At 43.4% G+C, this 24,013-nt stretch overlaps 1 protein-coding gene across 3 annotated transcripts in view; it reads left to right on the forward strand.

Annotated features, from left to right (window-relative positions):
• The window catches only part of GPAM (glycerol-3-phosphate acyltransferase, mitochondrial), a 110,176-nt gene that overhangs the window by 48,961 nt on the left and 37,202 nt on the right, over positions 1-24,013 (forward strand). For all 3 annotated transcript variants that reach the window (XM_068104635.2, XM_068104636.2, XM_078772188.1), the window contains exons 11-13: positions 1,473-1,586; positions 18,542-18,621; positions 20,557-20,663. In XM_068104635.2, coding sequence (XP_067960736.2) covers positions 1,473-1,586; positions 18,542-18,621; positions 20,557-20,663 — 301 coding nt within the window. The remainder of the gene's footprint in view (positions 1-1,472; positions 1,587-18,541; positions 18,622-20,556; positions 20,664-24,013) is intronic.

The raw sequence follows: 24,013 nt of genomic DNA on the forward strand, positions 1-24,013 counted from the left end.
ATTCGCCTGTGAAACACCGTCCATATCTCCAACATTCAATTGTCCAAGGGGCATGGACAATTTTTGGAGGGGATTCAGCTCATTGCTCCTCGTCATAGGTTGATCCAGGTCATCTTGCATTAGATCCAGTAGCCAACGAAATGATTCCTTTGAGAGATCCATCAATCCCTCCTTCCACTCATCCTTCCCTCCTTCTACTCATCCTTCCCTCCTTCCACTCATCCTTCCCTCCTTCCACTCATCCATCCCTCCCTCCCCTCATCCATCCCTCCCTCCCCTCATCCCTCCCTCCCTCCCCTCATCCATCCCTTCCTCCCCTCATCCATCCCACCCTCCCCTCATCCATCCCTCCCTCCCCTCCCTCATCCATCCCTCCCTCCCCTCCCTCATCCATCCCTCCCTCCCCTCATCCATCACTCCTTCCACTCATCCTTCACTCCTTCCACTCATCCTTCCCTCCTTCATCCCTCGCTCCACTCATCCACCCATCCCTCCAGCCATTGATCACGGAAAATACAATCTATAAACGTGTACAATTCTGTATCCGAGCTAAGGTTCCCACATGTATGCCACTCTGGGTAATCTAGATTGAAGTGATTGATGATGGTTATTGAAACATCTACCATGTTTAATTTTTGGGTTGTATATGAATGAATGAATGAATGAATGATCGTTTTAAGGCCATTTTCCCCGCTAGAGCGGGGGTTAGCCTTGCGGGCCCCATGACAATCATGGTTCCCTGTTTGAGGCAATGTTTTTATGGCCGGATGCCCTTCCTGACGCCAACCCTTGGTCACGCTCTTACGATGCGCAGGGATACGGTGTACCTATTCTAAACCGGGGTACACACCGGGATCATTCATCCCAGCAAGCTGGTACTCAATTTGCCGACCTCGGAAAGATGACAGGCTGAGTCAACCCCCCTGGCGTTAATTCAGCGATCGACCGGGATTCGAACCCAGGATCCTAGGATCCCAAGCCGGCACCCCAACCGCTAAGCCAACACCAGGTTGTATATACAGTATAAAATTAATTGGTGGCTATCTATTTATTATGTATACAAATCTGTTGACGTTTTTCCACTCCTTTCATATCCAGTTATTCTAAAGTTAACTTAAACTGCCAGAAAGTATATGGTAGTACAACTAAAGTTCTAACTATACCATTTTGCCTAATGCTTGCTTCAAGGCCTTAAACACACTCTTGAACAGCCCTCGCCGACGTGTAAAAGTTTTTGTTATTAAAACGCTTGTGATTAGGTTTTGATCAGCATTAGATAAACACACACTCTTCGGCAATTGGAGAGTAACTTTGAACGGGTGATCATCACACGATTAGCGATTCTACGCCTTTCGTAAATTAGGTCCAAAAGGTTTGATTGAGTTTTGATTACCCCATGCTGAAATGCGTCATATTTGTGATTCTGATTACTGAAACTGAAATAAACGGTAAATTTGCTTGTATGACCACAGGGGCAACCCAAGAAAAGTGAAAGTCTCTTGGGAATATTTCGAGGAGTTTTGCGCATGCTGAGGAAGAACTATGGTTGTGTTCGAGTCGACTTTGCACAGCCTTTCTCTATAAAGGTAGGAAGTCTTTCAGGTGGTCTCTCCAGAAGTGTTAATCTGTCTTGCTGCTGACACTACGCATCTGGTAGAACAATCTAAAATGACATTGGGGGTTGTTTTTTATTTGGCTTGAATTGAATATGGCATAATCTACATTTGGACTCTTTTAAAGGGGGGCTTCTTTTGAGGCTTTGAGATCATTTTGGAGGTTCCATTACTGTCTAATTTTGCCAACACACAAGTACGTTTTAGGCTTCAACCTCTCTGTCATGCTAGAGGTAAACGTTTAACACCAACACTTGTATGGATGGCCCTGTTGGTTTCTTTACATAAGATGCTTACTGCAGAGGATTCAGCAGTTAAAGGCAAATGAGCAGAAGAGAAAAGTTGGTGGCAGGAGATGGAGCTTGTGCTCTATCGTAATGAAGCAACATGGAAATGAAACACAGCCAGGAGTGGGAGGAGAACGTTGTTGTGCCAAAAGCAGTTTTTCTTCGGAAATGTATTGTTGAGGATTTTTAGATAAAATTGGCTCAAAAACCCAAAAAAACAATTTCCCCCCTTGTGCCCCTGGAGCAGGTCATGTGCTCCATCATCCCCCAGAGCCCACCAAGAGGGGTGCATCTTGGAATTTCCATGTTTAACGATCGATTCTCAAATGATGCGTCATATGAAAGCTCTTCTCAAGACCAAACAAGATAATAAATCACTGTTACTTATAAATTAGCAAAACTTGTCATTTGCCAAGCTTTCATCAAATTTTGGATGAATTTCAATATTGTAACATTCTCAGACAACAAAAGGAAAATCGGTATTACAAATTCAATCACAAATTCACATGTACGGCTCATTGACGGCAGAGATCCGAGCACCCCACTTCTTCCTTCTTGCAGGTGAATTGAATAAGCGCCTTTGCCACTTTTGAGAGAGTGGGCTTCGTTATCCACTGCTGCCTATCCCTTCCCCCCCTTCCTTCTGCTTCCACACAAACTTGGCTGGGGGGGACACCTCTTGGAGCAATTGGTCATGGGAGGACATTGAAATGCTGAACTGGAAGATGGAGTGTCAAGTGTGTTGGAGAAGGGTGTCTTTTGTGGGAGGAATTTGAAACATATCCCTCTTTCCTTGGCAGAATGCCTTCTTCCTGAGAATATGATGGCATGTGTCTCTTCTTCTCGTCGTACACCTTGACGACAAACTTATGGATTTCTTTAAAGAGATCACAATCCCCCTCAACCTCCATGAAGTGTTCCACCTGCCATACGTAACACTTGGGGTTAACCTGGGGTTCCTTTTCAGAGTTGGAAAATGATATGTTGTGTTTTCCTCGAAAGGAAGACGTGACACCACACCCAGTGAATGCATGGAAGAGAGGGAGGGCTTTCGCCATCGGTCCCAAAGAATCGCAGAGCTCTTCGATGTTGGCCCAAGTAACCTTTACACCATTTATGACCTGGATCCAAATCGCCACTCCATTGTCGATCCGATGGTGCACACAACCGCACACAATCGCCACCATGTCGGTCTCCCCTGTTCGGATTCTCATGGAAGTCGTCCCCTGCCAGACCACACCAATGAGGTGGACGATAATCCGACTGTCCGCCTCTTTGTGATTACAGTCTCCCTCCATCTAGACGCTTCATCCAATGTGGATGACTGATGAGGAAAATGTGGTGAAGAGATCTTTGTGTCTTGGGATTTGTATCTTTGATCCAGCTGTGGCCAAGTAGATAGTTCATCTTTTCCTTGTTGTTCGAGTCTCTCAAGAACCCTGCAAAGTTGGCTGGAACTCTAACCTTCTCTGTCACGTGTTGTCTCATTCTGGTTCCTCTCATGTCTCTTATCATGCCTTTCACATTCTCCTCAAAGTGCATGCAGTTCGCCAGTTGAGCCTGGATAAAAACCAAAAAACCTGGATGAAGCCTGGATGAGCCTGGATGAAGGAGTAAAACTTTACCATGTAAACCTTGTATGTTGAGTTGATGTTCGGTGAAACGTGATACGAGATACAGGACCAAGCCTCCGCCGATGATGACTATGTCGAAGAAGGAGGGCCCTGTGCCCGAAGAAAAGAAGGGATTTTCAGCCAGCAGACAAAGAAGAAGATTTGACTTACTAGTGGCAGTAACAGTGAGAGCCGCTGAAATTTCCTCCAACTCTGTATTAGTCAGGTTCACTATGTATTTTTGTTCAAATGTTAGAGATTAGCAAATCATTACATTTTTGAGAAGCTTGTGGCATCAGGAATATGAAAATCGATGTTTACATTTGCGCAGGTGCCTGCATAGCCGCCATTTTGGATTTTCAAAATGGCTGCCATAAAATAATAATTTCCAAATATCTCAGCTTGTAATTGACATAGAAACTTCATTCTAAATGCTAATCCTATGTTTCCAGGCCCAAGGAATTCAAAGCATATGTCAAATTAGTGATGAACACCAAAAAAGAAGAAATTGTTTGTTTGTATTTTCATGAAAAAATGTACACTCAAATTGTTCCACAGGTGTTGGTGAATTGATTTGTTACACTGTTCAAAATTGCACTGTTCCACAGGTGTTGCTGAATCCTATGAACTAACCAATCTTGGTTGGATGATTGTATCTGCTTTGTCTAGATCAACCAACAGTGAATCACAAAGCAGTATCCCAGGCTGGGCAAGCTACAAATCACTTGTCATCTAGTCAGTCACTGACTCAAGTCGGTGCCTTGCCTCTACTTCCAGAAGTCGCACATGAGTGGTCTACCATGCTGACTGTGATGTTGCAAGCATCTCAGTTGAAGAGCTTGGCAGTTGGTGAAAACGACCCAGCTGTCCTAACCCTTGACATGGCCCTGTATGAGAAGGCAGTACAGTTGCTGGATGCAAGACCTAACTTGAAAAGAGAAGTTGTTCTGAGACTTGGAGAGCTGCATGCTGTGATGGCTGCACTGAGGGCACTCAGAGCCTCAATATAAAATTCTGGCATAGATGATGCATGGATTGAGGCAGATGTATATGGGCCTGCTACAACGAGACAGATCCTCAAGTGCGGCCACTACAAGAGCACTCCGTGCACACATCCACACTTACATGGCGCTGTATGAACTTGCTCTAGAACGGTTCTTCACGGAGATGCCACAACTAAAATAAATTTACTCGAAACCAGTAAATTAATTACAGTAAGCCTGCACAAACACAGCATCTGGGACAAGTGATGGAGTAGAATGTATCAGAATTGTTAACACCCACCTGCTTCAGGTCTTGACCAACGAAGATGTCATTCAACAGCTGAAGAAGTGGGAAGCTCAGAAATCATCTAACGCTATGTTCAAGTCATTGATGAATTACCTCCACCGGGTTGAAACCGTCTTGTTCTTTGTTGAAGCATCCATAAATACTGATCTCGTTCTCCATCTGGAGGCTGGAGAAGCACTCATTGAGCTGTTTTTCACAATGGATCAAATAAAATACATGCCTCTGGCCAAGGTACATCGCCGACATGCACGAAATGAAGACCAGCCATCCAGCAACATGGTGAGAACTTCAAGATGGAAACTTATCTGTCACCAAGAGTGAGATTCCGTTTGTCTCAATCGGTGCAGACCATGCCTGTGAACATCTCAACAGGATGATGAAGGATCATTCTGGCCTAAATGGCATTTCCAAAAATGCGAATGCTAGGCAACGGTTCTTCTTGGCTTCTCCAGAGATGTCGTGCCTCTCAGCATAGTTTAAAGGACAGTTCGGGCTTCAAGTAAACAAGCCAGAGGAACACCATGATGTTCGACCCACTGCTGTCCGGAAAGAACATGAAGCCGTTGACAATCAAGGCTGCAATACTGAGCCACGGGAATCCCCTTGCTGTTGAAGTTGATCAGCTACACAATTTCATCACATGCATATGTAAGACAAGAGTATGTTCCACAAATCTTGAACATTGATGACATCGGGCAGAAGCTTTATGAAGATCGTCACTGAACGTATCAATGGAGATGTCTCTGGGCACCAGTCAAAAAGCAGAACAACAAGACAGTTGACCTAAAAGAGACCAAAGATCTCTCTGGTCAGCTGATGGTTCTCACCAGGTCGAGCAGGGACATCAACCAGAAGAATGCAGTTGGCAACTATGAGTTCACATTGACTCCAAGAGCACTATTTGCACCAGACAGCTCAATGCTGCCATGCACTGACAAGTCCAAGCTGATACACAGCCTTGAGAAGCTGGCAAAAACAGATGAAACCCAGGAACAGACAGAAACTCTAGCAGCCAAAGAGCAGGATGATGAGAGAGGTCCTGCATCATCATCTCCATCGTCATCACATCAAAAGATCACCATTGTTGATGGAATGGTGCTTGTCCAGAAGATGACAAAGAAATAAAGGACAATCGGCACAGTCAAAGATCTAGCCCAGTGTTTCAATGACAGGCTCGTGAGCTTGACAGCAGGGTTCAGTGAGGTCATCCTGGTCTTCGATACTGTCCTGTGGATGACTCTATTAAGACACAGCGTCCACGGATGGCAATCGAGCTTAATGAGGCGATTCCAATTGATGGCGGATGATACGCGAGCAGGGGGGGGGGGGGGGGGTTGGGGGAGAATGCCCACTTATAGGCTAGTGGCCAAATGAGGTTTTGGGTGGCATACCCCTACCCAAGGTAGAACAAGTCACAACCTATTTTTTCTTGAAGAGGGATGTTTGGGGAGTTAGAAAATCATGGTTGTGAACCTGAGATCATTGCACAACATTTTGAAAATCACGTTTACATATGTACCACTGCAGACTGCAAAAATGGATTTAATCGCCACAGATGTTGGCTCATATTGGCTCATATATTTGTTAATACTGGTGCTACAAACACAAATTTGGTACCAAAATGTGCGGAATGATGACATATATATCTGTAAAAACCATTTGTGATGTAACAAAGGCTTTTGTGTGACCTACAGGCAAAAATAGTGGAATTTTACTCAACAAATCAGCTTCGGGTTTACCAATAAATATCAACAAAAACATTAATTACTTCAAAAATATTGGACTTGCAGTCATACTTGTTACATCAACATAATCCAAGTTTATTTACCCTTTGAAAAATATATCTAATGATATAATTGTCACTGAAATGATATAGTTATAACTGAAATCATATGTCGCCCCACTGATGCTGACCGATAGAAATCCCGAAGCAGATATGCAACATGAAGAATTGACTTAAGATTCTGACACAATTGTGAAAGTGACTTTTATAGACATCATGTTGATATAAGCTATTTCACATATGACGATAATGAATTCATAACATGCACTGTAACTTATGTACATCTATTACATGAAGTAATACATGTAATACATTTAAAAGTTCAGTCACGCTCTTCATCAGTGCCGTCGTCAAAGACAACAGAATCATCAACATTTGGACAATCGTCTGCACTACACGAGCAGAATTCAGTGCAGGTCAGTCCTGCAGAGATACAATGACATGTTCTGCTCTGCCTACAGTCATCGTCGGTGCAGTAGAGATGCGTGAGATCTCGAACCTCCCTTGGGGCTGCATCCTTTTGGAACATGACAGGCTCAAGTTTGTTGTCTCTGACCTGCCATCCATTACCATCGGGGTTCCAAAGTACAGGCTTCGCTACATGGCTGTGGGCCCATATCGCCACCTGGTAATTTGCTTGCTTTCAGATGTTGTTCGAAAGCATCGTCTGTTGGTGGGAAGAGAGATGCTGGTTTGTCACTTGTGCAGGCATAAACATAACGAAGTTGGTCGAGTGTGTGACTTGACTTTGAACCATACAACGACAGAGCATATTTTGTGGCAGTGCTGACGACATTGGTTGTATCTCTGGTTTGGCCTAACCGTGACAGTGGTGCCAAGTGTGCAATATTTTGCTTGAGTTTCGAATATGCAGTGCGTTTCCCGACTTTGAACAGCGAGGAGGTTGTGTCACAGCCACTTATAGCATGTGATGCTGGCAAGCAACTTGACGTATCCTGACCGATGTCGTCCGTTATTCTGTTGACAGGAATGAATCTCTGACGATTCGTTGTTTTTGTACAGTGACCTGCATTCATGTACACTTTGGTGTCCACAAACATGCCTTTCCCACAGTAATAGATGAGTAGGACCAACACGTCAGTGTCATCACATCGTACAATGACCCTTGAGTGTGCTCTGGCGAGATGGATAGCATGTAGCAGGAGCCGTGTGTCAGCCTCCTCATGTGTGCTGAACAATTCAGGTAGTTCCCGGATGCCTCTATGATCCACAACTTTAACTAGCAGGCCATCGTTAAAGCCTCCTGCCAGTGTGACAGATTGGTTTTCCTCAAGCTGCAATTGGGCGGCTACTGTCAAGTAACTGCAGAGGAAATCGGCAAGCGCTGATTTGTTTGTGGTGTTCTTCAGGAACTTCCTGTAGTTTGGAACTGTGCGTTGTCCATCGATGACATATCTGGGTGTTGACTCTCCACCAGTGCGACGTTCTCTTTCCAGCTGCTTGATAGAGAGTGGTACATCATACCTGTCAAAAACCAATGTAACTGATGTCACACCTTGGTTACTAGCAAGCAGTGACTGAATCTTCTGCATTATGGTACGTCCGAGATCGTCAAATGTGTCAAACTGGGCTTCATCAAGTGCCTGAAGTAGTGCCATCCCATCAATGACATAAGCAGTATCATGTTGGTCAGAGGGTTCGAGCACCTGGACTTCCTCGCAATTAGCTTCTAACTTCTTTGCCAGATCCTCCTTGTTGGTTTTTCGCATTGTCCCATCATTGTTGAAGAGGGACGGTGGCACAGGAGCCAGTTCATGTGTCAGGACTTGTTCCAAACTGACATCGCGTTTCTTTGAGACAGCAAGCAGCCGCCGGAAAAGTACTTCTGAATCCACCATCAATTTATCTCGTTTGTTGGTTTTCATGGGTTTTGACATGTAAATACCCTCCGAGGCAGTTTGATCAACAGCCACAGACGTGAGGAAACGTCTCACCTCATCATAGGACACACAGTGTCCTAATTAATGAAGCATGTCAATGAGATGCTTGCTTCCCAATTCATGATGCACCTGCAAGGCTAAACCAAGCGTTATTGTGGAGTACACTCGACGGCTCTGTGATATTATATTGTGACAAATGGCGATCGTCCTCAGGTTGTTCTTCATAACACCTTCATCACTACAGCTGGTTACATTCGTGTGTGATTTCTCACTGGTGCACCACTGAATAAAGTCGTAGAGTGTATTAGGAACGAATTCTGCACAGTGCTGAATATCTGTTTCCTCGACAGGTGCATACATATTTCCAACATGCTCGATATCAGCCATGTGCTTCCTCAGGATACCAGCTGCAGCATGCAAAGTATGCATTTCACTATCTATGGTTGATGGTACATCAGACGGGATGTCTTCATATTCTGGTTCATCAGTCATGCTCTGCAGAATCGTGGCTTTTCTCAGGGCATCACCTAAGGTCACAGAAGAAGAGCATATGATGTCAGTGTGGCCATCAAATGTTACACAGACTATTTGGTCACCATAATATTTAGTTAATCGCTCCTTCAACTTCCAAGTTTTATACTGTTCTGCATTCGTGGTACCCAGTGAAACCAAATATCCAACGTATTCATCTTTCAGATGAACGGGGGTGTCACTGTCTCAGTTTTGGAGAACACAGTTTGTTCCAGATAACATTTCAGTTCATCAAAAGCTTCATCATGTAATGTGCCCATTGTTTCCTCTCCTGATTTACGAATTGCAGCAGTGATGTTCCGTTCTGAAATATAGTGTGAATAGCATAACCTGTGGTACTTGGCATCATAGGCGAACAAATCTGGAAAGGCAAGCATGCGCACGTGTATTTTATTGTCTTGTCTTTTGTCAGCTGCTGCCAGAACTTTTTCTCTGGTGGACTGTCCAGTTCCTGTAGATACCGGTGTAAGCTTGTTTCTGGAAGTGTTGGATTTTCCACAAATGAAGCAGTTAGTCCTGATGTCAAACCCAGCTGTTTCATTTCTGCTGATTCTTGTGTGTTCTGTTGCCGCAGACGCGCATGGTTGCTGGTCACTCTCACTGGGGTTGGATGTGGAGATATTTTACTTGCTGGTATACTTGGCCCGACACGATTCGTGGAATGATACTTTCAAATCAAGACTCAATATGTCTTGTTGCAAAGGCCAGATACTTTCATAAACGTCATCTTTTCTGATTTGACTTGCTTTGAAGATTGCACTCAAACCATTAAATGTTGGGTTCTTTACAACTTCTTGCTTTTTAGGGTTGAGGGGTTTAAAGCATATGATGCAGTGGTCAGTGTCAATTTTACGACGCTTCACAACAGGTGGTTCCAGATCCATAATTGCAGATCAATTGTCAGCACAAGCATCTGAAATGAAATAATTAAAGATAAGTATATATCAGTAGTTTTAGAAAAAGGCAATCAAGCTCAAAATTGATTTTCTGCAACTGGATTTAAAATCATTCTTGTTTGGTTAATGCATATACATGTATTATAAATTAATCAATGTCGGTTACTTTTAGGGTGGGTGACATATGGTTTCGGTAATAACTCTATTAATTCAACGGATTTATCTTTATGAGTTATATTTCTAAAAAGGAGAATGATAGAGGGTTATTTTGATGTAATATGTAGTAATACAACTCAAATACTTATGAAGAAATTAATTGTTTAGTTGATATTTATTGGTAAACCCGAAGCTGATTTATTGCGCAAAATTCCACTATTTTTGCCTGTAGGTCACACAAAAGCCTTTGTTACATCACAAATGGTTTTTACACATATATATCATCATTCCGCACATTTTGGTACCAAATTTGTGTTTGTAGCACCAGTATTAACAAATATACGAGCCAATATGAGCCAAAATCTGTGGCGATTAAATTCATTTTTGCAGTCTGCAGTGGTACACATGTAAACGTGATTTTCAAAATGTTGTGCAATGATCTCAGGTTCACAACCATGATTTTCTAACTCCCCAAACATCCCTCTTCAAGAAAAAATAGGTTGTGACTTGTTCTACCGTGGGTAGGGGTTTCTCACATTTTAGGCCCCTTTTTTAATTTGGCCACTAGCCTATTACCTTCACAGCCCCGTGCAGTCTTCAACCTGCGAAAAGTAACTCACGAACGAAAACGGAATTATCTACAAAAATAAACACGTTTATTTTGCGGAACACAAGAACAATGGACGCGACGAGAAATAACTAAGACCTCGTAGTCAGGGCCCTTAGGGATATTTTGGGGCCGTTTGGTTCAAATTCTTCCAAAAGCACCAAATTTGGCCCAGATGTTGCCCATGCCATACTCTTTCGATTTTTGACGGGCGCCAAGATGGGCGCCCCCCCCCCCCCCGGGGAGCCCCATATTGGCGAAATACTAAATGGCCGCCACCCGGATTAGAGGAAAATCAGTTAAATAACCAAAAGGGTTGGAATCATGTACTGTATGATACCACTTTTCAGGGGTTTTCGAGGTCGAGGAATCCAATTATGATGTTATTTTGATGATTCGAGGTCAAGGTCAACCCTCAAGGTCATCTTAAAGGTCATTTTTGAGTCAAACATGTCGGTTTTTGAGTTTTTTGTCAAGATTTACGTGAGGTTCACCATTTTATGTTTCTGGGTTGGGTAATCGAACTCTGACCTTATTTTTGACAATTAGAGGAAATATTTACATGTCTATTTCCTAATTTTCAGGCATATGCAGTTCATCAGTCTAATTACAAAGGTACGGATTTTGATGTTTTATGAACTGTATGCCATATCCTTGTGTTTAATTTTGGTGCGATCATGATCCGGGTTCATGTATACATGATTGTATACGTCATAAATATGACGTCATAGGTCATGTGACCTGGCGGCCATATTGGATTTTATGAAAACCTTAAAAATGGATCCCTGCCTTCATTTTCGATCGATTCATTTTGAACTTTGACCACTTATAGTATGCCATGTGATTGGATGCATATCCTAATTATGACGTCATAGGTCAGGTGACATCGCGGGATGGACCGGTATGGTCCCCGGATCATACCGTCTTTGGCGCCCGTCAAAAATCGAAAGAGTATGGCATGGGCAACATCTGTGCCAAACTTGATGCTTTTCGAAGAATTTGAACCAAAATATCCCTAAGGGCCCTGACTATAGGTTGGAATCCCACTCACAGACTTCAACAACAGCACAGGGGAATGAATTAAGCAAATAAATCGTTGTGGGCTGTGGGTGCGTCTTATCTCTGTCTGCAGTCAGAAATCGTTCAGGCTCCAAGCGTGCAGTCCGGCACGGCTCCGATCCTCGGGAACCGCTTGGCCGTCGCGACCAGGCCTCGATGACACCTTTCGCTCGCGCGCTGCCGGGCCAACGTCTGCCGGTGCGCGGCAAGCCTTGCGTCCCCGCGCGATGAATAACCAAGGTGGATGATCGTGGCGCTCAACAGGTAAAGGTCCACACGGGAACCAGAAGGCAATGAAGGGAAGAGAAAGGCGGAGGCGAAGATAGGCAGAAGCGAAGAGAGACGAAGGAAGAGAGAAAATGTCCGTCTCCCCTCACTTTTATCAGACCTCCTATGACGGCAGCTCTCTCTCTCTCTCTCTCTCCCAATCAGTACGTCGTTTCCTTGCGGCCTTTCGCGCCTTCCTCACGTCCCGCCGCTTCTCCAATGAGCGCGTCCCTTGTTAGTGCTGTTTCGCGCCTTCCGCAGTGATTGGCCGAGCGTCTCGCGCCTTTGGTGTTATGCCATCGTGTGGCACATCATTGTCGGTGGCCAATCAGTGTGGCACGTCCTTCACCTTCCCTACTCTCCAATCGGTGCTCTAGTTGTTGCTCGCCCCTCCCCCCGGCCAGTCACAAGCCTTCCTGGGTGTGTCTCTCAGCCTGCCTGTTCGATGTTTGCTGCCCTGCCCGTGTTGATAGCCCAAGTGCATGGTCGCTTGCTGTTTGTTCTTCCGGTCAGTCATTGTGGCGGCAGGGAATTAATTTATGTGTGCGCTAATGTGCCTAGCTTATGTATGTGGTGTGTTGCCCTAAGGGACACTGGAATTATCAGAGGTTTGACTCACCGGGGAATTAGCTGGGTCCCTATTCTACTTATCATGCCCCATTCCTCGTGATGGGGACGAAGATGCACCTTAATCCGACAAACCGGGCTAGACAGGTCACTGACTTACGTACATCGAGATGATTCTTTTCCTTCGCGACATCGGAGCACCCACCTATGCAGATCTACCTACATCTATATATCCCCCTACCCCACCGACATGACAATACATACAAACCTGACTCACTTTCGCCTGTGCACAGAGATGTTCATGTAGAAAGAATAACTTGCCTTGTACAGAACTATGTTTCTGTGGCACAGGCGAAAACTATGCAGACGACGACGATGATGATTGTGTCAAACTGAGATACGAAATACGTCTATACTAAAGTCCCTTTATACAGAGAGTAACAACAACTGAGAATACGCCGCCATTTTGGGGCCAATTGTGCGGAACCACTGAACCGGCACATGCACAGTGCACTATGAGCTATGCGTGTATAATGCAATGCACCACTGCACAAACACGGGGCGGGTTAGGGAGTACGGCAAATGTTTTTATTTATTTATTTTATTGTATCGAGATGTCGGTCTATGAGTATTAGCTCCATTATGTTCCAGATTGCCTATAATGGGATATTAGTTTGTCTGAAAAAATGAGCGGTTGATGAGAAGTGACAAAATGGGTGATTTCTGAATCCTCATTATCGTGATGTTGGCAATAATAATTTGGGTTACTCACGATGCCTGGAGAGAATTTGAACATACTATGTGACAAGGTAGTCTTGTAACTTAAAATAATCTTTAACCTCTTCGATTAAGAGGATAGGAAAAGCGGGGTGGGGGGGGGGGGGCATTAAAACACACGTGTGTTTTGTCTGAAAGAAATGAATTTTATGTAAACATTATCAAACTGTAACAAATTTAATGCGTTTTCAGAGCCAATAAACTCAAACATACACACAAACATCAACACATTAAAACACACATGCACACACACGGGATAAACACACACACACACACACACACACACACACACACACACACACACACACACACACACACACACACATATACACACACAGACACACACACACACACACACACACATATCCACACACACAGACACACACATATCCACACACACACACACACACACACACACACACACACACACACAGGCTCTCGGTCAATGCACACATACTGTAAATTAACCTTTTCAGCTTTCTTTTCATCAGTTAACCACATTCAGCAACAGATCCAGGTACAATCAGAATAAATGAAACGTAGTACAGCTGTCAAAATTGCAATATGTGATGAATTTTGTTTTAGCATTTATCTCGACCATTTTGAAGAACGATACAAATTAGAGATCTTGTGAGGGTTGAGACCCCAATATGAATAGCAACTTCCTGCTTTTTATCTTTACAATCATTAAAACTTTCATTGCATTTTGTGGAATTTTTTGAGAACTTTTGTGTTCCCCTGAAAAAAAGAAATGGCAAGACCAAATACAGGGTAAGTGGATATGCTACATGGGCAAGCTATTTCTGAAGATGCATGCACGAATACACAATAATGCCAAACAGAGACTTCTTTTTTTTTTTGTCCAGCCCTGTTGAATTTACAACACTAGGGCATGCCCGTACTATATATATATCTAAAATTATATCCCCCCCCCTATTTACATGAAATGGTTTGGTCCAAAGCGAACGGCTTGCGAGTGGTGACAATCCCCCCCCTCTATTTACATGCAATGGTTCGGTCCAAAGCGAACGGCTTCCGGAGTTTGGTAAAGAAATCGCCATCGCGTACACAAACGCGCAGGAAAGCGAATGAATCGCAAATTCGTTTTTATTAGTTGTAAAACATAATGCCCAATTATTCAATTAGCGCCAACGTATTTTGGCTTTTTGCAATTTAATCGCAAGGCAAAGTAGAAAGAGAAGAGGGAAAAAAAGAAAAGCCTTGCCTTGCTGCAAACAGCTGCTGCAAACAACAACAACATGGAAGGCTGCACTGTCCGGAAGTTGGCATATCGCAGTTACGATTATTTTAGTGTTAATGGCCAATTATTCAATTAGCGCCAACGTATTTTGGCTGTTTGCAATTTAATCGCAAGGAAAAGTAGAAAGAGAAGAGGGAAAAAAAGAAAAGCCTTGCATTAACGCATTAACGTTTGCATTGCATTAACGGTTCGGCACACGTGATAGCTCGCTGCTCTCTGATTGGTTGAAGCGTTTTTTGGACATAGCTCGGTAGGTACTTGTCCGATTAATTACAAACCTTGAAAAGGCACATCCTCGGGTCCCCAGCAATATACCTGGCAAGTTTCAAGTATATCGGACCCGTGGTTGTCGAGAAACAGCGGTCACAGACACACAGACAGACACACAGAGATTGCTGGAATTATAGATAGATAACCATTCATAACCATTCTCTAGAAATGATTCCTAATACTAGATGTTATCAAACTGTTAGCATATTGTGAACTGAACGTTCTTTTTCTAAATAGAAATATAGAAAATACAGTACAATGTACTGTCAAGCAAAGTATCCAATGTTTTCAAACAAAAAAATTAACGGTTTTCACTATGATGCAATGACAGCTATTGACTACTTGTTGCGGGAATTACTTGTAGTCTCTATAAGGTGAAAGTTTAATAATTCACTTTACTTTCTGAACGGGACTGAACAGTAACTTGACCTCCCTCGCAAAGCTTTGAAGACGAAGCCGGCTTCCAGCCCACACGGCTGACTTTATTACCTTCGCAAAAGCGGAAGGTTATGTTTTGATCGCTGTGTATTTATTTGTATGTCTGTGTGTGTGTGTGTATGTTATTCGCATAACTCAAAAAGTATTCAACCGAATTGCATGAAATTTGGTGGGATGATTGGTTATTATACGGGACACATTTGATTAGATTTTGGGAGCAATCGGGTCAAAGGTCAAGGTCAAGGTCACGAAAAGGTCAAAATCGTATTTTTACCATAGCTGCGGCGAAGGTATGCGCTCTACCGAGTGCCCGTTCTAGTTCTCCCATATTTTACGTCTATTGGGATCCGAAGGGAATCTGTACATCTTGAAACCCTCATCATGTCTATTTGTGCATCCAAATGCACAACAACCCGGCATTTTCAGTGAACTAAGGCTTCCGTAGTAGTAGGTAGTCGAATCGATTGTACTTGCACAACACGCGAACGCGAGAAGTTAAGCGAACGCGAATTTGGCTCCAAAATGGCTCCCTGAGTCACGTGACCGTATTTTTCCGGATCGTCATGTCGTTACTCTCTGTATAAAGGGACTCTAGTCTATACGTATGCTGTTGTCACTACCAACAATTTGAGCGTGCATTTTTTCATGAAAATACAAACATAGTTTCACAAACTTCTTCTTTTCTTGGTTTTTGGTGTTCATAATCACTAATTTGACATAAGCCTTGGATTCCTTGGGCCTGGAGACATAGGATTAGCATTTAGAATGAAGTTTCTTTGTCAATTACAAGCTGTGATATTCGGAAATTCTTATTTTATGGCGGCCATTTAAAAAATCCAAAATGGCGGCTGTGCAGGCAACTGCGCAAATGTAAACATTGATTTTCAGATTTCTGATGCCATAAGCTTTTCAAAAATGTACTGGTATGCTAATCTTCATAAATTTTGAAAGAAAGTGTTTTATTGACATAGTGAACCGGACTATATCAAAGACAACTTGCAGATCCTCCTGTCGGGTTGCAAAGGACACCGCCAAGGCATGCAGCAAGGATGCATAGCCCTTGAACATCCGGGCTTTCTGTTCCGCTGCTGTTTTCTTCCTTGTCAGCTTCCACTGGTAGAAGTTTAACTTTAGATTTCTCACAGCCTTCTTCAGGTCACTGGTTTCTCAGATTAGCTTGTTGTTGCCTTCATATAGCCTCCAAAGGGAATATGGGAGGAAATGTTTTGGTGTTTTTGACACAATTTTTTTCTAAACATCCTCAATAATACATTTCCGAAGAAAAATCGCTTTTGGCACAACCTGTAAATGTCATGCTTATTTATTAGGGTGAGTGTCCCCTACTAATAAGAGAAGGGACAATTTCTTGAAATTGTTGTATGGTGATAAATTGGATAATTTGTCATGTTGATGGCTTTCTTCACTTGTAGTTTTGCTTTCTTGTATATCAACACAAACCATTGATGATGTTGTAAAATTGTTACAACTCTTAGTGTTTTGCTTCCGTTTGTTTTTGATCAGCAGTGTACTGTCGGACCTCAACTACATTCGCGCACCTGTGCCCCCGCATATTCGCGGTTTTCCGCGAGTGTAAATTTTTTTTTTAAATCTCCCACCAGCCCTCGCCCATGACACTTCGAAAAGCATCTTCCACATGTCACGCATAAACCACTTCTAGCCACCCATAAACCCCTCCAATAAGTTTCCCACCAGCTGTGCACATAATAGTTCTAAAAGTGACAAACCGACACCCCTCGCTGCCTTTACTAGTGGGGAGGGTGGCTGTGATGCCTTGCCAGGACCAAAAACAACACCTGGCAAAGGGTGGATGAGCTCCCTTAGGGAGCCAACACCCATCCAATAAGGAGATGGTGTTCCTCAAAAAACACCCATCCGTTTTGGACCGGTTAGAGTCATACCGAATACTTTAAAATGGTACATGCTGCTTCCTTGCTTGAAAAGAATAGAGCACGGACAATCCCCATCGGTTGGCATCCATGGGGAGGAGGAAATGCCCTGCTGAGTACGGTGAGAAAAGCGGTGCTATTGTTGTGACGTCGCTGGTATCCAGAGTATCCCAGGAAGTGCTGGTTGTGACAGCACTTCCCCCCAAGGTGTGTGTGTGTGTGTGTGTGTGTGTGTGTGTGTGTGTGTGTGTGTGTGTGTGTGTGTGTGTGTGTGTGTGTGTGTGTGTGTGTGTGTGTGTGTGTGTGTGTGTGTGTGTGTGTGTGTGCGCGTGCGCGCGCGCGCGCATGCGCGCGCGCTCTATTATGAGGCTTTGAAAAAATAAAAAGCATCTTCCATGCGTCATGCATAAAGCAGCTATACATGCACATCAAGTTACCCATTCCCCACAATGTGATTCGACATTCTTTTTGAGGGCGTATTCACGGGATTTCTGACCTGCTTCGACATTGGTGGCTCTGTGCTTTGCATATTTGCAGTTTTTCACGGGATTTTAGATTTTCCCTTCTGGATCATAAACTGCAGGGTACCGACCTATCCCTCCTTTTTCCTTTTTTTTTTTTTTTTTTTTTTTTTTTTTGTCTACAAGATCGAGGCTCGTGTAAGAGATAACATTAATGACAAAAAAAAAACGGACACATAAGACATAATGAAGGGAGCGGAAGACAAGATGGGGAGAGAGGGGGAAGCACACAAGTACAACATTTGAGAGCAGAGACATGGGGAGATCTGGGGGGGGGGGGGGGGGGTAGGAAGGAAGGTTTGAGGTAAAAACCACATCGGCACAGCTAGGACTTCCAGGAAAGAAGTCGGTATTTCAGAAAAGTGGATCTGGGGTGAATTAGCAGGGGTAGAAAAGATCAAGGTTTTGGATGGGGGTGTGTGTGTGTGTGTCTCTTATGTAGTCCACTTTACAATGGACTACATAAGAGATGGTGGTGAACAGCTGTTTTAAAGACCTGGAAGGAGGAGAGGGATTGAAGAGAGTGAGGGAGTTTGTTCCAGAGGCGGGAGAAAAGAGGAATGAAAGAGTGAAGGTGAGCAGAGAGTCTTGGTTTTGGCAGTTTCACCAGAAGAGGGTTGTATCACATTGAACCAATGCCCCACATTTGCGGATTTGACATGCGCTGCCCTTTCCAGTAACGTATCCCCTGCGAATGTCGGGGTCCGTCAGTACTTGAAAATGTTGTTTTATTGGAGGGAATTGTTTTAGGCAATAATATAGAATTACAATTGTATTTGTTTTAATTTTTTTTGTAGGAATATCTGCAGACAGTGGTGCTAAATCTGCCCCCATCTTCACAAGCCAAGCTTTTGATGCCTTCCATATTTGATGACAGGTACATCCTCTCTCTTTAACATGACCAGATGCTGCACAAACATCTCATATGATTCTTGTGACACTCATTTGGTCTTGCACAGAATTGAAGATTATTAGTTCTGCGCCATGCTGTATACAAAGCGTCAGTTCTGCTGAAGCAGTTTATTGGCTGGTGTCATGATCCTGGACGGGTCGCCACTCCGATGCAGCATACTTGATTGAGTGTGCGGGTATTTGTAATTTGCTTAGTGTTGGTGGTAGCTCATCTACTCTACATGAAGGACACACTGGGATATTTTAAACGTCAAACGCCTAATGCTAGGAGACAGGACTGCTCACACATTTATGACTCGCCCTGCATGTGAAACACCTGGATGACAGTTTATAGTTGGGTCGAGATTCAAACCCAGGTTAGACAGCTCGGAGGTGAGTGTGTGTACCTCCACCATACTCTGTGGGTTCCTTAATAGGTGTTTTTATACTTAAAAGTATTGGAGTGCACTGTCTAATTTATTATATAGCCAAATCTCCATGCTACTCACTAATTACTGACCTGCTTCATTAGAAAGGCAGATTCTGGTTGAAAACTTCAAATGAAGCAGCTGCTGTGGTGTTGTAGTTAACCCTTTGAGTACGGGATTTTTTTATTTTATTAAAAATACCCCGGTCCTCGATTAATTACGGGAATGCAACCACCTATTTATAGGTATAGTCGATGACGTGTAGTAACGTCATCCGTACACAAAACTTTTTCGCGGGTTGTGGCACTGGACGTCATCCGTACTCAAAGGGTTAATGGAAACCATTTGTGGCATTCTCGGTGGGCTGTTTGAGATTATCGTTGTTAGCAGCAAATCATCCACTTGGGGGCGCCATGCCTCTTTCGGAAATGTGCAGCATTGTTGCACGATTAAAACCTCTTTCTTTACCTCACTATTCTAGGTTATGTTAACATTGCCATTCAGTGCAATGGTTTCAGTGATCTCGTGCGGATATTAAAGATGCCATGGATGCGACAAGCATTGGTATTTAGGTTGATATGAGGGTGAGTCAAAAAGCATGAACTGGTGCTAGCATGAGCTGATGGACACGGAAGATCCCATTAGCTGATGGATCCTTTCATGAAAAGTAGGTCAGTTATCAACGGCACCCTGGACGAATTACAAATTCCTGCCTGACTACCACTGGGAAGGAAAAGGCTAACCAACCAGTGTAATCCTCATCATGGAGTTGCTCTGGCAGCACTGAACCTGCCTTTAAGCAGAGCATGGCAGAGTAGTCACACGTTGTGTAATGTGAGTTATGAACTTTTGTGTTAATCACCAGACTAGGTGGCGTAATGGTTAGAGCGCCAGACCGGAGTCTGGGAAGTCAGTGATTCAAACCCCGGCCTAGTCATACCGAAGACTTTTTTTACAAGTGCATGTGCTGTTTCCTTACTTGGCGCTCAGCATTTAAATGGAACAGAGCACGGACAAACAACACTGGGGAGGCAATGGCAAACCACCCAGTAAGTGTACCTTGCCCTGTTCTTATCTCCACGCAACTCCACGCAAATCTCCACGCATGGCTTGCGGACTTCCTCTCTGGTCGTACTCAACGTGTGGCCCTGAATGGGTTTCTCTCATCTCCCCTTCCTGTTCGGGCTGGAGTCCCCCAAGGCAGTGTTCTGATAGTATATGACCTGGTAGTATATGTTCTGGTAGTATACAAGTAGTATATGACCCTCACAAAGAAACTGCTTCGACAGCACCAACACTGTAAATAGAGTACGGTACAAGTTTTTATTAATCTTATGTTGTAATCTATTTTACAGTAGATACATGGTCCTACTCTAAATCTATACAAATAACGATCTCGACGCTCTGTCTTGCATTTTTTTCGCATGGATGTTTTTTTCAGAATGTGTGAATAATTCCCCAAATGCTCATATGTCCCAATTTTCATCCTACAGTGACAGGTGGATCTTAACGAGTCAGCTGAGCCAGCCCACGCCGGTATCCACTCAGGAAAACAGTCACCGACAGATTGTTGCGTCACTTGCCACCCATGTTTTACACAGTAAGTGTGGCATGCATCATTTGTCTTCTTTTTTTCAATTGCTTTATCCTTTATTTATGTGTTGATAAATGTCTGTGTGGGTGTTGTTGAAGCAACATTTGATAAGTTGTGACAACACCATCAATGAAGCCTACGCTGTACCGTTTGAGTTTGGACCAACCACAATGCAAAATACCAAAAATGTGAAATAGGCCATTTATGGGTGTTGATATGTATAACTTTGCTCATCATTTTTCATGGAGAAATGTTTGAAAGGCTTAGGATCCTAGGATCCTGGGTTCGAATCCCGGTCGATCGCTGAATTAACGCCAGGGGGGTTGACTCAGCCTGTCATCCTTCCGAGGTCGGCTAATTGAGTACCAGTTCACTGGTAATTCCCTGTTTGTCGTAAAAAGGCGACAAAAAGGGTTGGCGGCAGGAAGGGAATCCGGCCGTAAAACATTGCTTCAAAAAGGGGACCGAAAAACAACAACAACCACGGTCCCCGAAAAAGGCCAACCCCCGCTTGCGGGGAAAAATGGCCTCTAAAGGTGGGTGGTTATTCAACTTGAGCCTGGGTTGGGCCTGGGCCTGGTGTTGGCTTAGTGGTTAGGGTGCCGGCTTGGGATCCTAGGGTGCCGGCTTGGGATCCTAGGATCCTTGGTTCAAATCCTGGTCGATCGCTGAATTAACGCCGGGGGGTTGACTCAGCCTGTCATCCTTCCGAGGTCGGCAAATCGAGTACCAGTTCACTGGTAATTCCCTGTGTGTCGCAAGAGGCGACTAACAGGGTTGGTGGTAGGAAGGGCATCCGGCCGTAAACCTTGCTTCAGAAAGGGGACCACGGTGCCCAAAAAAGGCCAACACCTGCCCTGCAGGGAAAAATGGCCTCTAAAGGTGGTTCTTCTTCTTCTATTCAACTTGGTGGTGAAGTGACATTAAATTTCAATTTGGTGAATGGTTTTCCAAGGTTTTCTGAAAATGTGCCGAAAGAGCCTCTTTGAGATCCCAAACTTCCTGTCCCCCTGTATTCGGTCAGGACATGTTTGTGTGTTTTTTTTATTTGGGTCCTCTGGGTCTTTTGGGTCCATCAGGGTATTTTTGGTCCTCTCGGACTTTGGGTTCCACTGGGTCTTTGGGTTCCACTGGGTCTTTGGGTTCCACTGGGTCTTTGGGTTCCACTGGGTCTTTGGGTTTTTCAAGGGTCTTTGGGTTCTTCAAGTGTATTTGGGTTCTTCAAGGGTCTTTGGGTTCTTCAAGTGTATTTGGGTTCTTCAAGGGTCTTTTGGATATTCGGGGTCTTTTGGGTGTTTGGGGTCTTTAGATAAGGGCATTAGGATTCTAAAGGATCTCTGGGGTCTTGATTGGTCTTAGTTGTCTTAAATGATCTTGGAGTTATAAAGGGTATCAGGGGTCTTAAAGGTTCTTTGGGTTTGAAAGGCTTTAAGTGTTTAGGGGTCTTTGTGCTATTTAGGGTCTTCATGGTATTAATGAGTCTCAGGGTTATAAAGGGTTTTAGGGTTCCAAAGGTTCTTCAAGGGTCTTTTGGATATTCGGGGTCTTTTGGGTGTTTGGGGTCTTTAGATAAGGGCATTAGGATTCTAAAGGATCTCTGGGGTCTTGATTGGTCTTAGTTGTCTTAAATGATCTTGGAGTTATAAAGGGTATCAGGGGTCTTAAAGGTTCTTTGGGTTTGAAAGGCTTTAAGTGTTTAGGGGTCTTTGTGCTATTTAGGGTCTTCATGGTATTAATGAGTCTCAGGGTTATAAAGGGTTTTAGGGTTCCAAAGGGTCTTAAAGGGTCTTTGGATTCTAAAGGGTCTAATGTAATGAATATAAATACTCACATTCTGTGTGGAAAAACAGCTAAATGGACCCAAATGCAATACCCTTTCCTCCAGCAGCAAGGGTAACTAACTCCCATAAGTTAGTTAAGCCTCTCAAGTATAGACGACGCATAAAAGAAGATTGGATTTGGCCATGGTACCAAACCATAGAACTACAGTTTAAAATTAGACCAGCGCTCAGTAGAGTGCATCCCTCCCAGGCTGACCAGTTTGTTTTGTATCCCACTGATAAGTCGGATCTGCATCCGGTCCCAGTCCTTAACCAAACTTGAAGTGGCTTGTTCTTGTCACATAACCAACTCATGCACCAAGTTTTGTTATAACACATGTGTAACTTTTTGGGATATTGTGCAATATATTATCTTTAGCCCCATCTCTCAATGGTGAAGAATCACTTTTTAAAAATTATAGCATCTGGATCCAGATCGGAATCTTCACCAAAATCGAATCAATTCGTCCTTGTCACACACCCAACCTGTCCACGAAATGTCTTCCGAATCCATCCATAATTTTTTGAGATATCCTGCTCACAGAGAGACAGACAAACGGGTGAAAGCATAACTTCCATCCATCTTGGGTGGCGGAGGTAATTATAGTTTGTAATATTCATCATCCACAAGCAATTTCATCTCGATGAGACGGTTAGTTTAACACCCTCAAGTTTTAGCATGGACTAGCTGGATATGCCTATACTACAGTGCCTTTAGAAAGTATTCACACCCATTGACTTTTCACATTTTGTTGTGTTACATGTATATATACATATATATATATATACACAGTCATGTGAAAAAGTAAGTACACCCCATGTAAAGTTTTGCCTTTTTCAACATATTTCAACATACAGCTATTTGATCTTCATTTCAACAATATTGATAGATAAAGGTGATATAATATAACAAATATCATGAAACATTTACATTTTGTAGTCCATTGTATAATTTAAATAAACATAAATGCAAATTTTGCATGTGGAAAAAGTAAGTCAGAACAGAAACTCTACCATGGAGTCCAAGGAACTGTCTGTAGAACTCTGAGATGGAATTGTAAGTAGGCATACATAGATCCTGGAAGCAGTATATAACTATTTCTATAGTGTCGAAAGTTTCTGAGAGCACAGTGAGCTCCAACATTAGGAAACTGAAAGAATATGGAACTACTCAGACTCTTCGTGTCTGACCAAACTGAGCAACCGGATAAGAAGGACATTGGTCAGGATATGACCAAGAACCCAATGACCACTGACAGAACTAAAGATTTCGTTGGCTGAGATGGGAGACCCTGCCGGAAGGACAATAGTCTCTGCATCATTTCACAAATCTAAGCTTTATGAGAGTGGCCAGATGTAAGCCACTCCTGAGAAAAAGACATGACAGTATGGCTGGAGTTTGTAAAAAGGCACATGAAAGAATCTGAGAGGAAGAGGCAAAATATTATATGGTCTTATGAGATGTATATTGAACTCTTTGGCCTGAATGCAAAGTGATATGTCTGCCAGAAACTGAGCACAAGGCATCACCCATCT

The sequence above is a fragment of the Myxine glutinosa genome, chromosome 2 (assembly GCF_964187855.1).
Source record: "Myxine glutinosa chromosome 2, kmMyxGlut1.1, whole genome shotgun sequence".
In the NCBI taxonomy this organism is placed as follows: domain Eukaryota; kingdom Metazoa; phylum Chordata; class Myxini; order Myxiniformes; family Myxinidae; genus Myxine; species Myxine glutinosa.